The following is a 14,137-nucleotide window of genomic DNA, read 5'->3' as shown; positions in this document are numbered from 1 at the left end:
TAGCTTGCTACCCATAAAGCCGACAGCGCTGATTTGTTAAGTAAAACTTGAAGTGGTTACTGTTTCATAGTCCAAGCAGCACAGACACTGAATTTTAAAATATAGCCAATTTTTTAAAAACTCTGTCATATTTTAAGGATTTTTTTTCTCTGTACCTTCTAGAAATGTTCCTAAAACTGGAGGAGACCTTGGGATTTCAGTAGTTGATCATGGAGGGCAGAACTTCGCCCTTGCTGTTCTGTTCTTTTCTAGGGGCCCTGCCCCCTTTCCAGGAAACAAAGCCTGTTTTGTTTCTCGCCTGCTTGTGAGGTCTCTGCTGGGCCCCCGTGGGTGCGCCGCTCTGCTTCGTTGAAATGCTTGCGATCCTGAGAAGGTGAAGAGCAGGATGCTTCTGGAGAGGCACCGGTCTAGCTTTGGTAGGACCAGCGAGGTGGTTTGAGTTGGTCACTGAAATAAGCTCTTTACAGGGAAAGCTTGTAGCGCTGTTTGTATCCACAGGTAACAGCAACACAGCCGAGAGCTCAGCCCTGTTGGCCAGAGAGACCGTTTCTGTTGCAGACTTTGTGCAGACTTCTGTTTAATTCTGCAGTTGTTTTGCCTTCATCTTTTGCTATCCTGTTTCTCCTTTATGTGGTTTTGAATAGTTAAATAAGCTTAGATATGAAAAAGACTCTACCAACCAATTCAGGAGCCTTCAGCAGCCCTCACCGACCTTGATGATTACTACTAACGGTATTTAATTCTGGAAAACTGATGGGAAGCCCAGGATACTTCCCTGTTTACTTTCATGCAATTTTGTTATTGTCTACTTTTCACAAAGAGTATATGTTAACTTAGTAAATGTTATATTTCTTAGTTTTTATTAAGAAAATTATTACAAAAATCTAGTATGGAAAGCTGAATTTTCAGATGCTTCTTACTAGATGAAATATGTAACAGTGTATAGCTCTAGAGTCAGTTTTGCTATCAGTCAAGTTATTAATGGACTATTTCCTAGCAGTTTCTTTTTTAAATTAATTTATTTAATTGCTTGGAACCGAAAACATATTTTCCCCAATAGCTTTTGTTCTGAGTTGCAGTTTATGAGGTGTTCACTGCATGTGATAGGTTCTCAGATCAGCTCCTCAGCTCCTCGAAACCGACATAGCAAAGTGCATAGAACATCTCCGTGGGGAGATGTATCGAGTATTGAATATTGTATTGGAATGCCAGGAGTGCGTTTCACTAAAGAAGGATGTTTCAGGGCGGAGTTAAGACTCCGTCTCCGCTACTCATTTTTTCCTTTTAGATCTTACTGGAAAGGTAAATATTCATCTCTGTGAATTGTAGTGTCCTGGGAAACCGGGAGTGGCTGGTCAGGTGGGAGATGATAGAGGGCAGCATGGTTGACTGTAGGACTGGGAATCTTAAGTTTAGAAAAGAGTGCCCCAGGGAAGGAACACGGTGGCCTTTATGGAGCACCTCCTGTCCCCAGGGCTAGAGTGCATAGATTAATCTCCACAGTGTCTCTGAAAGGGACATAGAGCATCCCCAGATACAGTTGAAACAGCTGAGGTTTAGAGGAATGACGGAATTGTGGGGTTGGTTTGACTACAAAGGCTGTGTGTTTGGTTATCGTGATGGTACCTGTTGGTGACAGGTAGACGTAAGCACTTGTATTAAATGAGGTTGTTGGTTTTCACACTTTGAAACATGTTTGAGGGGCGCCTGGGTGGCTTAGTCGGTTAAGCGTCCGACTTTCGCTCAGGTCATGATCTCGCAGTTCGTGGGTTCGAGCCCCGCGTCGGGCTCTGTGCTGACTGCCAGCTCAGAGCCTGGAGCCTATTTCAGAGTCTGTGCCCCCCTCTCTCTGACCCTCCCCTGCTCACGCTGTCTCTCTGTCTCTCCTAGAAATAAATAAAAATATTAAAAAAAAAAAAAAACATGTTTAGAAGCATAACAATGTCCTGAATAGCTCATGAGTTAAAAGGAAATCACAATATAGATTGCAGCACATCTTAGTGGTTAAAATTTTGGGTTTTTTTAATCCATTCCCCTACAAAATACTAACCTACAACCATGATTATGAAACTTTAAGCCATTTACTGTTTCTAAAGACATCATAAATAAATATGATTTCTGTTGGGCATATAAGAGAACGAATCGGGCTTTGAACAACTTGAAGCAGCACGGCCTGTTTTGACGTCCCTTCTCTGCTCTGCCAGACAAAATATTAAAAAGAGATCACCAGAAAGACATAACTAGGGTCGTAAATCGAGGAAAATAATCTCTGTGGGTCAGAAGATCAAACCCGAATAATACAGTAAGCAAGGGCAGGCAGGGTGAGGAGCCTGCCAGGGTCGGGGGCCTTGGGTCCGGAGGGTGTCAGGAGCTCAGAGTGTTCCGGGCGAGGGAGGTGGGAGCGTCCTGCTCTGGACAGCCCGTGGGCGAGGCCTGACCACGCGTCAAGTTCAGATTTACACTCCTTGTTCTTTGAAACACAGTGCAGGTAAATCAGGTCCCCAGTAAAAGTTAGTGTCACAAACCGCATATGGTTTGTCCTTCCCGCTGTTAGATCATTAATGCTGTGATTAAAATCGTGGCAAGTGGTATAAGATTAATGAATAGAAAGTCCAAAAACAACATAATATGGCAATTTAGTCTGATGAAGTTGTCTTTGGGAGAAGGATATACTTTATGTGGATGGTGGTGGGGCTAATAGATGGGCATGAAAATATAAAATCAGATTTATTCACTCCATATTCCAGGCTAACTTCCAAATGGTTTGGATTGCCAAATAAATACATAAAAAGGAAGTGAATAGCTTTTGAATTAAAAAGTTGATGAATTGCTTAGTCATCAGGGAGTGGGGAAAAACATAGCCCAAATTTCAAAATGATTTGACAAATTTGACTGCTTAAAAAATAAAATCACATGGAAAACGAGCAAACTAAAAAGACAGATGGTAAACTGAGGGAGATTATTTGTAGGTTATATATGACCACAGTTGTGAGCCCCTCATATATAAAGATTGGTCTAAAATGGAGAATGTAAAGACCAGCAACCCTTTTGGAGAAGATATGAACACAATTGGCATGAAAAATGCAAATGGCCCTTTAAAATAGGGAAATTGATCAAACTTTTTAATAAAACACAGCAAAGTAAAATCACACTGACAGACCATTTCTCACTTTTCAGATTGGCAAAAATCCAAAAGTTTGGGAAGGATTTGAGAGGAAAACAAGGCTGTCCTACCTCACTGGTAGGGATACACAGAGGTACAGCCCTGGGTGGGAGGGAAGAGCCGGGAGGTTCCGCAGTGGTACTCGTTTTTACCCATGAAGCCAGCCGCCTCTCCCAGCTAGGACTCTGCCCCAAGGTACAGTAGCAAAAAGACAATGTGTGCGCAAGCTTATTGTAGAAAAGTGAAAACTTAACAGGAAATTGGTTGAATGAAATACTAATTAGCTATTTTAAGAACAAAACCGGATAAAACCCCTATATCCTGCTTTGGAGTGGTCCCACGGGCGTATTAGTGAGCAAGTAAGAAAAAAGGCCAAGTGGAGTAAAGTAGTCTCAGTGTGTACGCTGCCCTGTCTCTTACGAAGTGTGCGTGTGTTTGCTTAGGTTTTTAAAAAGCAAACAGAACACTGGTGGCCATTGGCTGTGACCTGCTCATGACGGGGGGAAGGAAAGCAGGTTTCTAAAATTCAAAAGCACAGTGTCACCGGTGAACCTGTACTTTGAATTGGTGGCTGAGTGACATGGAGAATACTTTCAGGTGACTAACCAACCCACAGTGATTTGCCTGTATACACCTCATGGACTGTTCTGAGAGTCAACAGTGACAAATTAGAAACTTGTAACAATCATTCTGTTGGGCATAAGTTTAACAAACCTGTAATTTTGAAATTGTGTATATGTGGGAGGGCAGCACCTATTAATGTCTAATTATTAATTAGAACCAGGTTTTTCAGCATAAGAGAGAAATGCTTGTAAGATCAAAGAATCTGAGTTACTGAGTGATAGGTACTGAGATTATTTATGGATGAAAGGCTCTGACATTTGAGAGTAACGGGGAAGACGCGGGCACAGAAGGGCCTCTGTTGGTTCGAAAGCTGCGTGACGAAGCACGTGAAGATTTGTCGTCGGTGAGGCTTCTCTGCTCTCTCTGCGGAAATAGTTTGAGAAATGTTTGGAAGCATAACCGTATGCTGAAGATCTCAGGGTTAGATGGAAATTTCACTAGAAACTGTAAGCATTTTGAATGGGACGGTCGAGAATTACACTATTCCAGGATGTAGGCCACTCGGGAAAAGCACCACTTAAGGGTAAATGTATTGACTTACATGCTCCAAGAAACGATTTAAACTAAATGACTTTTAAGTCAAGTTAGAAAAAGAACTAGAGAAAACCTGGAGGGAAAAGGCGGGAACAGAAAATAGAACGACATGGCTACACCCTCACACGTACTGCACACGTGCTGCCCGTTAGGTCGGACTGGATGAAGCCACCGTGTGTGGGCTTGGCCTTGAACGGTTTTTCCTTCGACGGCCTCACGTTTTTTCCGCACGACGTAGCAGCGCGTGCGGTGCCATAGCAGAGGCAGCCAGTCTTGGGTGGAGTTTGCTATTGGGAGTTATACACAGTCTGTCTTAACTAGTGAAGTTTCTGCCTCAGTGATTATTCACTCACTCGAGTTTTTTTAGCACCGACTTTGCTCCGGGCGCTGCAGGGCCCTGAGGACACGCGGGCTACGCCCGTGCTGGTGCCAGAGGGATGAGCAGTCGGATGCGGGGAAAGGGTGGGCAGGTTGCTCACGCCTCCCAGAGTTGGTGTTCACCACGCGGCCTTTGTGGTGCAGCCGCGGATGCGGGAGACCATCTGAGGAGTTGGGCGCGTGCCTGGGGCACCAGTAGGTCACAGGAGCTGCCGGCGCACGTCAGGTCGGATGGTGGCGGTGAGCGTCACGGGAGCTTGGTCCGGAACTTTCCTTTCTTGGAGTGTCTTTGCGTCAGGATTGTGTTGCCGTCGTGCACGCCGTGTGGGGTGTTTCTTGCTTGCTGTTGTCTGGTAAAGGCCGTATGAGATGGGTATTCGTCCTTCAACATTTGTGAGGTTGTGTGGGCCTGGGGTTTTCCTGGTCAGGGTGTATTAAACATTGAGTACAAGCAGGGACCCCAGACCTCACCTTAAACAGTTGAACACGCATCTGAAAAGGTGACGTGCCCTTCGCATCTTCCCTCCGCGGGAAATCCAGCGGAACAGGAATCCATCCCTTTCCGACGGTCCAGTGGTGTGTTACAGGTTCGACCAGGAAGCTGCGCCCGACTCCTGGGCTGTGTGAGGGGCGGCGCTGTCGCCGGAGATGAGCCTCTGCCTCCGGAGCTTGTAGGCTTGTTCCCCCACAAGCCTCCCGTCGTTGAAGTCGGCTTGTGTTGTTAAGGGTGGATCGTTTTACTGGGCTTTACTGCTCAGAACGCGCAGTGTCATTTGGCTCGGGACCTGTATCTTCAATTACCTCTTAACGTTTTGTAATAAACTGTGTGTTCACATCATCCACACTCCACAAGTCACCACAGACGTCCCTGCTGCTCAGTCATCTGTCAGCCTCCCAGCTCCAGGGCAGCCGACAGACGGGTTCTCCCCGGCCTGCGCTCGGTCCTCTCCGGACGTGTGTGTGACGCGTCCCATGCTTCCCGCGACACGCTTTGCTTTCACGTGGCATGCCTTCTGTCCCTGTCGCCGCAGGTGAGAGCTTCCTCTTGTTTCGGGCTCTTGCGTGGCCTCTCCTAACAGCTGCAGGGGCGACAGCGAGAGCAGTAGATTAACGAAACGGCCGTCCCCTTGGTGGGTTTCCAGGTTGTCTCTGGTCTTCCTGCCGCAAAGGCTGTGTTGACTGCTCCCAGCTGCTTCGGAAAACCTGTCCTTTCCCTTTGTGACTAGATTTTTAGGACTGCTGTTTTGTTTCATTTCAGCCGTGAACCAGAGGGTCGGGCAGAGCGCCCCGGCGAAACAGCCCCCGCCCCTGGCCCCGCAGAGCCCGCCGGGGGGCGTCCTGGGCAGCGGCGGCTCCAACCAGCAGATGCGGCTGCAGCAGCTGCAGATGGAGAAGGAGAGGCTGCGTCTGAAGCAGCAGGAGCTGCTCCGGCAGGTGAGGCCCCAGGTTAGAGGCCAGCCTTCGCTTCTCGGGGTTTGTTTGCCGCGCAGGCTGGGGGGGAGGGGGGAGTCCTGAGCTCAGCGCTCCATTGTCACGGCTGGGGTGACACAGACGTCATGCCGGCTCTGTTCTTGTCCTGCCTGCCACCCGGCCCTGGTCCTGGCCGCGCGGGCCCTGGTGACTTGGGCCCCCACTGCGGATGGGCGCCTGTCCCTGCCAGGCTATGGGGGTGTAGACGGCGCCAGGGCCCTGGCGCATCGCTTGGAAGACACCTTTTCTTAGAGCTGGAAATCATTCAGGGGAGATAGGTCACTGAGACGTTTCTCAGACGACACCGAGGGTTCGGTGTTGCTGAATCTGGGTGCTTCCCTTAAAACCTAACGCAGGCTATCCCCAGTTCCGAAGCTCCCGGCTCTGAGGGTTTCTTCAGGGTGGCCCGGGTGAGGTTGCCCTGGGACGGCTCGGAACCCACTGGGACCTGTCCCGTGACTGCCCTTCAGAAGGTGTGCTGGTCCTCGTGTCCGAGGGCAGGCAGTGGGTCCCCTCGGGCCGCAGGGTTCAGACCCCGGGGATGTGGTCTCAGTGCAGCATACTGTTGAGGTTTTTTGTAAATTGTTGTGATAATAAACATAGTGCGATTTTGAAAGCCTGCAGGTAGCCAGGATCTGCGAAGACAAAGCCTCTTCCTCCTTCGTGCCCGGAGTTCTCTCCTCGGGCGTTAGTCACTGCCAGTTTCTCATTTTCTGTTTCCAGAGAGTTCTCTGTGTTCATGAACATGGAACACGTGCATCCGCTCCCCCCCCCCGCCCCCATCGCAGTGCGCCACATGTGGAAGTGCGCATCGAGTGGGGTACAGGCACCTTCGAGGGCCCTGCACTCAACGGTGTTCCTGGAAACACTGATTTGAGAAACTGGAGCTCTGGGGAAGGAACCTAAGCCGTGAGTCCCAGACAGACTCCGCTCTAAGCCTCGCTGCCCGCGATCTGTCCGTGTAACTCGAGCATGCCTGGCGCCCACGGCGGGTCCTGATAGCGAGGGCTGTGCCAGGCCTGGTCAGGGAGCCATCGTGACGTACAGGATGCTTACCTGCCCTCGAGAGGGCAGAGCAAGGAAGCTGACACAGTTCACTGTGTCTCTTTCTAACACAGAACTGGAAAGGAAAGATGGTTTTCCTTTAAATTAAACTTTATCCTCAGAAGAATGCGACAGAATGTAATTATGTAGCTGTTAGAAGAAAGAAGGTGTTTTTACTCCGTCACTGATTGGGTACTAGGTGGTCTAAGGAAATACAAATCTCCGTTTCACACAGTGGTTGAAGACCATCAAAATGGAGAAATCACACTAAGAAAAATTAATTGCTAATGTCAAAGTCTTAGTATTTTAAGGTAGTTTTTTAAAGTCTAGAAATGGGCCGTCCATCATTTTGTTGCATTCCGTAGATCAGCCTGGGGTTTTGTCTGTTGTATTGTCTTGTATTGTTTTGTTGTGAGGGGCGATGCTGCTGTTTATAAAACTCTTCCTCCCAAAGAGTTTTTCCAAGTCTCCCTCTCTCTCTTCCTGTGGGTGATGGGTCCTGGACAGAATAGCTTAACTTCCTGTGTGGGTAATGTCCTTTTTTCTTCTTTACTGCTGACTGTGTTGTCTTTTCTTAATGTGGAAGTGACAGACCTGCTCTATTCTTATACTAATAGTCTGTTTATTAGAACATTTTGGTTTTGTTTTTTGGCGATAAGTATAAATCCAGTACGTCTTAAGTCTTTTGGCTTCCTTTGAATTTCTTGTTAGCTTATCTTTTCACTGAAACATTAAATTCTATTTTTTCCTGCTTCTGATTCTCAGAAGCAAACAATCTGTGTGACCAACTCAGATTTTATTTGGGTCCTGACACCTCAAGCCTTGCTGTCCTGTCCTCGCTGTTGAGTCCTTGGGAGGTTTCAGTTTCTCGTGTGGTGACTCCTCCGTCGGCTCCTGTCTTCCTCGGTCTGCTGCTTCCTGGGCTGGCTTGGGAACCCTGTGCTGTGGTCATGTGTCTGGATGAAATTTGTAAGTCAGCCTACACAGCCAAACCATGCGGCTTAAAGTAATTTTTATCCATCTTATTTTTTACTCTTAGGCAATGCGGAATATCAATCCCAGCTCAGCAAATTCTCCAAAATGTCAGGTAGGCTCTTAACTGATGTTTTAGCATTGAAAACAAAAGATACTAAATTAGGTAAGCGAGACACTTGTGCTCCAGGGGCCTGTCCACACTGAACGTTAGCTCAGGTGTAACCTTTGAGCCGTCTTTCTCCCCCAAATAACGTAAGTTCGTGTTGCCGTTCCCGGAAGGTCTGTGCTGCCTGCTTCCTGCTCACTGCTCCCCGGAAGCTTCTAGTTCTCATATTGATTCCATGGAAATCTTGTTTTACTCCACATTTGAAGTGTATTATGTCTCATCTGCACATCCCGTCAGCCTTGAGATGTGCCTGATTTTCATGTGTGTGGCTTAAAATAGTGATTTATGGAGATTTATGACTTACAGGAATTAGTCGTTTGAACAGTCACAGAAGAGCACAGAGCATTTCCCTGGGTAGGCCCCCAGAAGTCTCCAGGGCCATCATGGTGCTTTTAGAGGAACAGGTCTCTGCAGGGCACTTCACAGGAAGAAGATCACGATTCTCAGAAGAGAGGAGAGCCTGCTGGGGGAGTGTTTGGGTTTCTTTGTGGACGTTATCAACGTCTCTCCCTGATGAACCCTGGAGAGCCCTGGTTGAGAAAGCATCTTATGGAGGTGAGGGACGGTGGAGCTTTGTCCCCTTGACCACAAGTACTTGTTTGGTTCACGGGAAGACAGACCTTCTCTCTGCTCAGGGCCCACGAGTTAGAAGGACTGTAGCCTAAGGGACCTGGCACGTGTCTCAGGTGGGCAGAGCCAACCAGGAGGTGCCGTGTGGCCGCCCTGTGCGGGGCTCGGTCGGTGCGTCAGAATTCGCGGTGGACGCTGGCCTCGGCCGAGTCCCTCTCGGTTTGGACCTTGTCGCCTTGCCTGTGGGATCCAGCCCTCCCAGAGACCAGACAGCTGTGTGAGAGGAAAAGCGGCTCCTTATCTCACAGTGGCTTCTTGAACCATGAGATCGGGTGCGAGGATAAGTCAGGACATTTGTCTTTGACAGCAGAGCGCCGTCCTGCCTTGAGATCCACGGCCACGTGTGCGCCTCAGGGCCGCCGTGGGGCCGGTGCAGAGGGGAGACGCGTGCCCTTGCTCTCTCTCTGAAGTGTTTCTGAAAGGCCAGTTGGTTCCTGAGATTATTTAAGCCAGAACCCGGGAGAGGTTTTTTAAAATAACCTCAAATGTGCTGGAGGTTAAACGGGATTTGTTACAGGAGTTTTTGTCACTGTGTTTACCTGGAAGTTGTGGAAATGTCATTAAGCGTTAGGAAATTTGGGGTGGGGTTAAATTTGGAATAGCGCAAAACACCAAATATGGTAGTGTTCGTGTGCTTGGGTGCTTTCTAGATGACCTGATAGGTCCCAGGAATGAGCTCACAAGCAGGAGCCTTCTCTTAAGTGAGGATGGCTTCCTGCAGGGTTACCAGGATGATCAAGAAAGCCAGGAAGACCTTTTCAGGCTCGAGGAACAGAACATTTAAAGGAAGAATGGAGAAGAGGGGACGGGTTGTTCAATAGTTGAGTGCCAGGCACTGTTCAAAATTCTTTTTTACTTTTCTGATAGAAGTAAAGTGCAGATGAGTTCACAAGCAACACGAGGTCAGTGTCATCATTTTATAATTATATATAAAATTAAATACTGTATTCAAAGGCTGTGGAGATGGGAAGGCACCAAACTCTACAGTGTTTACAAAAGTACTCATTTCAGAAGCTGTCTTTTCATTTTTTCCAAAGAGAATGAACTAATAACAGGTCTGTGCAGCAGGGTTCCCTGCTCGTGTAAACTGAGGTCAGTGGGACTGAGCTTAATGCAGAATTCTGAAACATTAAGACAGCTTTAAAGGTATTGTGGATCTTCGTTAAAGATGGAAAATACCACCTTCATATTAGGGTTTGATTGCAGAATTTTGGAATTTTCGAATTTTGGAATTTAAGTGCTTCAGAGCACTTAAAATTTTTAGTTTCACTTGGATTGTTCGCTATTTTTATGTTGCAAGAGCTATTTCTATTCTGAGAAAAAACTTTTTGCAACTATAAACGTCATGTCTGCTCCTGAGGCTGAGCCCATAACGCTCACTTTTCTGGCTGCATCTTGCTCCTCCGTCAGTTGGAGACCTTCCGAGAGGGTTGGTGCAGGTGGCACTGTCTGCGGGTTTCGGCTGCAGTTTGTTTTCAGGGTCCGTTGGAGCAAACACCTTGAGAAAGATCGTGCCCCCGAGCGTGGCTGCCGTTGCCTTCTCCCGTCGCTCCCGCCCCGCGGCTGCACACACTCTTGCGTCCGGTGGCCCTGCTCCCGCTCACCGCGGTCCCCTTCCCTCTTGCCCAGTGAGCCTGTCCAGTCCCTCCCAGGCCCGGCGTCAGAACCCGCTCTCCCTGGCCGCCTCCGAGTTCTTGAAACTACTCCGGAAACAGAAACAAGACAGCTGTACGTAGGTATCTTAACTTCATTTCTGAGCAGATAGTTGCTCCAAGCTTCACAGAAGTCCCAGCCATAAATAGTCTGCGGCTGATGAAGCCGTGCACCGGTGCTGCTCAGTCCGCCTGAGGGCCAGGCTCCGCCTCACTGAGCCAGGACACGGTACCACAGCGGTCGCCTGACGTGGCGAAGACGGTTGGATGTCCCTAGTGTTAGCCACGTGGAGCAAAACACCACCACTGCCCAGGGCCACGTGAAAACAGTGGCCATCAATCTTTTTGTCCCTGAATTTAAGAATAGTAAAAAATCTGGCTTTTTGTTCCTCCAAATTGTTTTTTCTTGTTAGAACTGTTCCAGTTGTCTTTTCCCAAGAGCATCTCTCCTCTTCTTAAAGTCTTAGTACTGAATAAACCATAAATTCATTTAGGTTGAAATGAATTTTTAGATTTTATTTCTAATAAGCAGGTTGAAAACTGATACACTTCACACCCGCATACTCTGATGTTCTCTCATTTGTGTTACTCACTGAAGTCTCTATAATTTGAAGAACATTAAAATACTGTGTATTGCTTTGATTGACACCATAATTAAGTAACACAAATTACCGAAGACCTAATTCTAGAGATCTGTCAGAAAAAGTGCTGAGTCTCAGGAGAATGCTGGGAACACTAGACTGTAAACCTCTCCCGGACCCCCCCCTTTCAGAGTTTGGGGTCATCCCGTAGTTCTCAGAACTGCCCCGAGGTCCATTTGTACAGTTTTTTAGTAAAAAATGTTCTGCACTTGAAGATAATTTGGTGAATGGCACACATACTAAAACACAAAAGCATTCTCATCGAGTGAGCATTTTCATCGCTTGAGATGTAAGGAAATATCCTGTGTTTACAGCTGGCTTGGGAAGCAGGGTCTGGCAAGGTCTCTGCAACTGTGAAAGAAATAGCCTTTTCTCCCTCTGTTTTTAAAATTGTGACATAAACTGCTTTCACTAAGACAAACTATTATAAGATGTGTATTTTTAGAGTTACTCTCTGTTACTAAGTTTGGATTTCTGGTTCACTAAACTAACCTTCCTTAAACGAATTGATAACCCAGAAAAAAACAAGCCTTCACTCGTGCACCATATGTTACCCTAAGATGACTGCACCGTTAACATAGCTCAGTGCTTGCTTGCTAAAGACAAAATTGCTTTATAAAAATAATTGAAGTTGACATTGTATTTTTTAGAATTTTCTATAAGTGGAATCATAACTTCACCTGTGATTATTTTGAGATTCACTCATGTTGTATATTACTTTTTTCTTTTTTTTTTTTAATGTTTACTTATTTATTTTGACAGAGGATGAGTGGGAGAGGGGCAGAGAGGAGGGAGAGAGAAATCCCAAGCAGGTTCTGTGCTGTCCGTGCAGAGCCCGACGTGGGGCTCAGATTCATGAACGATGAGATCATGACCTGAGCTGAAACCAAGAGTCGGAGGCTTAGCTGACTGAGCCACCCAGGCGCCCCCGTCATCTTTCTTTTTATTGCTAACTAGTATTCCATGGTAGGGCTATCCTGTGATTGTTTCTCTTTTCACTTACTGACAGGCATTTGGGTCGTTCCAAATTTTGTCTTCATGTAGACATGTGCTTTCATTTTTCTTGGATACCCTAAGAATTCCGTAACCCAGAAATGTTCTAAATGTTTCCAGACTGATGGCTGTTTTCACTGCCTTTCTCCTCAGTTTTCTAAATGATGTGAACCAAAGTACTCACTTTATGTGGGAACAAAATATTGTAACTTCCTGATATATCTGATCTTAAAATGTCTTTTTCACCCTGTGGGGAAGGGTACTGCCATTTAAGTGACCAGAAGGAAACATAAAAAGGGCCAGTGGCTTCTGGTGAGGCCCTGAGTCCATAAAAGTCCACGACGTAAAGCAAGCCAGCTGCGTTTCCCCTCATGAGCCACCCTGAAAAGTCCCCTTTGGACCAAGCTGGGACCATCCAGGTTACTCACAGTGTAGGTTGCTTTGACTCCCAGTGTGTCCTGCATTAGCTAAGATTTACAAGCTCACTGGGAAAAGCTGCCACATTCTTGTATTATTACGGAAGAAAAGGAGCTAAAAATACTTGCTTCGTTTAGGAAAAGTCAGATACTCTAAAAGAACTTTCTGACCTTTGACATACAGAAGCATGATTAAGTTTTGGCCAAACTGACTATAACTTCTCCGATTTTGAAAGTCTGTCAGAGTATATGTTCTAACCACCTTTGGGAAAAAGAGAAGCTTTTAACAAACTTGTATTTGTAGCTTAGTATTCTAATTTTAGACATTTGTTCACGATAAAAAGTCCCTTAGAGATAGACATAACTTTCAATATGAAGTGTTTCTATTGAAATCAGTTTTTACAGATGATCCAGTTGTGTCCCAAAGCTTATTTTGAAAAAGCTGTGCCAGATTCACCCAGTTACAAAATACTGTCCATATTCTTCCGGACTGAGTTTTGCTAAAACTACTTTATCGCACCAGAGTAGGCTTCTTCTATCCAGGTTTGTATAGATGTATCCAGGCATACTTTTAAATGCAGTATAATGGAGAAAAAGTTTCTGTGGAATACATTTTGTGACTAAAACATTCAGATTATGTAACTTTATTTCATACCTATCCATATTACAATTATTTTTCTCTCAAGTCACTCACAAAAGGTCTATATAACTCAGAAAAACATTTTCCGTATTCTCCCGCTAAAACTCTTAATTTTAGGTAAGTTTGTTCACTTTCACATTTCCGATTCTTGGCCAAGGGTTCAAGGAGTAGTACGCTTGCTTTGAGTGAGAAGCCAGGATTTATCAGGCCCTGCGGACTCCACGGGCCCTCTCCTCCAGGTCTGACAAGGCAGAGTGTGGAGTAAAGCACTTCCTCTAACTTGCGTGTCGCCTCTGAGCTTCCCTCCCAGGGCTGTCTGTGTGGGCGCGTGGTGTGTGCACGTGGAAAGCATACATGTGGCTCTTTCTGTGTTCAGTTGAGGTCTAGTCATAAGTTAAAGGGGGATTGAAGTTGGTCTGTTGGCCTGCGTAAATGCATTGTTTCCTCCCCTTGTTTTTGACAATTTGTTTCAAATATCAACAGACTTTTTCCATCTTCCTTATTGAACCCAGTGTAATAAATTATATTAGTAGCAGATGGAAATACAAACATTGAGAACTAATGACTTGGGGAGGGGGCTACCAAGTTGACTTGAATTACTTAAAGCAATTTTGTCTTCGGCAAATACTGAGCTATGTTAAGAACATCCATTTTTGGGTAATATGTATATACGTTCTCATACATCAGTTATTCCTACGTAAAACTGTTCAGGAATTACTTAGGGCATCTCATCGACCCTGGTTTGGTTTTTTTTTTTTTTTGCTCTAACTAGAAGTTTCAAACCTGAGCTGAATATTCCCCACCTTGACTG

The 14,137-nt window shown here is 46.2% G+C and overlaps 1 protein-coding gene across 1 annotated transcript in view; it reads left to right on the top strand.

The window, feature by feature from the left end:
• The window catches only part of YAP1 (Yes1 associated transcriptional regulator), a 113,492-nt gene that overhangs the window by 88,095 nt on the left and 11,260 nt on the right, over nucleotides 1–14,137 (top strand). The window contains exons 5-6 of the mRNA XM_077769754.1: nucleotides 5,958–6,133; nucleotides 8,253–8,300. Of these exons, the coding sequence (XP_077625880.1) occupies nucleotides 5,958–6,133; nucleotides 8,253–8,300 (224 nt within the window). The remainder of the gene's footprint in view (nucleotides 1–5,957; nucleotides 6,134–8,252; nucleotides 8,301–14,137) is intronic.

The sequence above is a fragment of the Crocuta crocuta genome, unplaced genomic scaffold (genome assembly GCF_008692635.1).
Source record: "Crocuta crocuta isolate KB4526 unplaced genomic scaffold, BGI_CrCroc_1.0 scaffold80, whole genome shotgun sequence".
Taxonomy (NCBI): domain Eukaryota; kingdom Metazoa; phylum Chordata; class Mammalia; order Carnivora; family Hyaenidae; genus Crocuta; species Crocuta crocuta.
The sequence above is the reverse complement of the archived record's forward strand: the minus strand, read 5'-3'. Positions and strand labels throughout refer to the sequence as shown.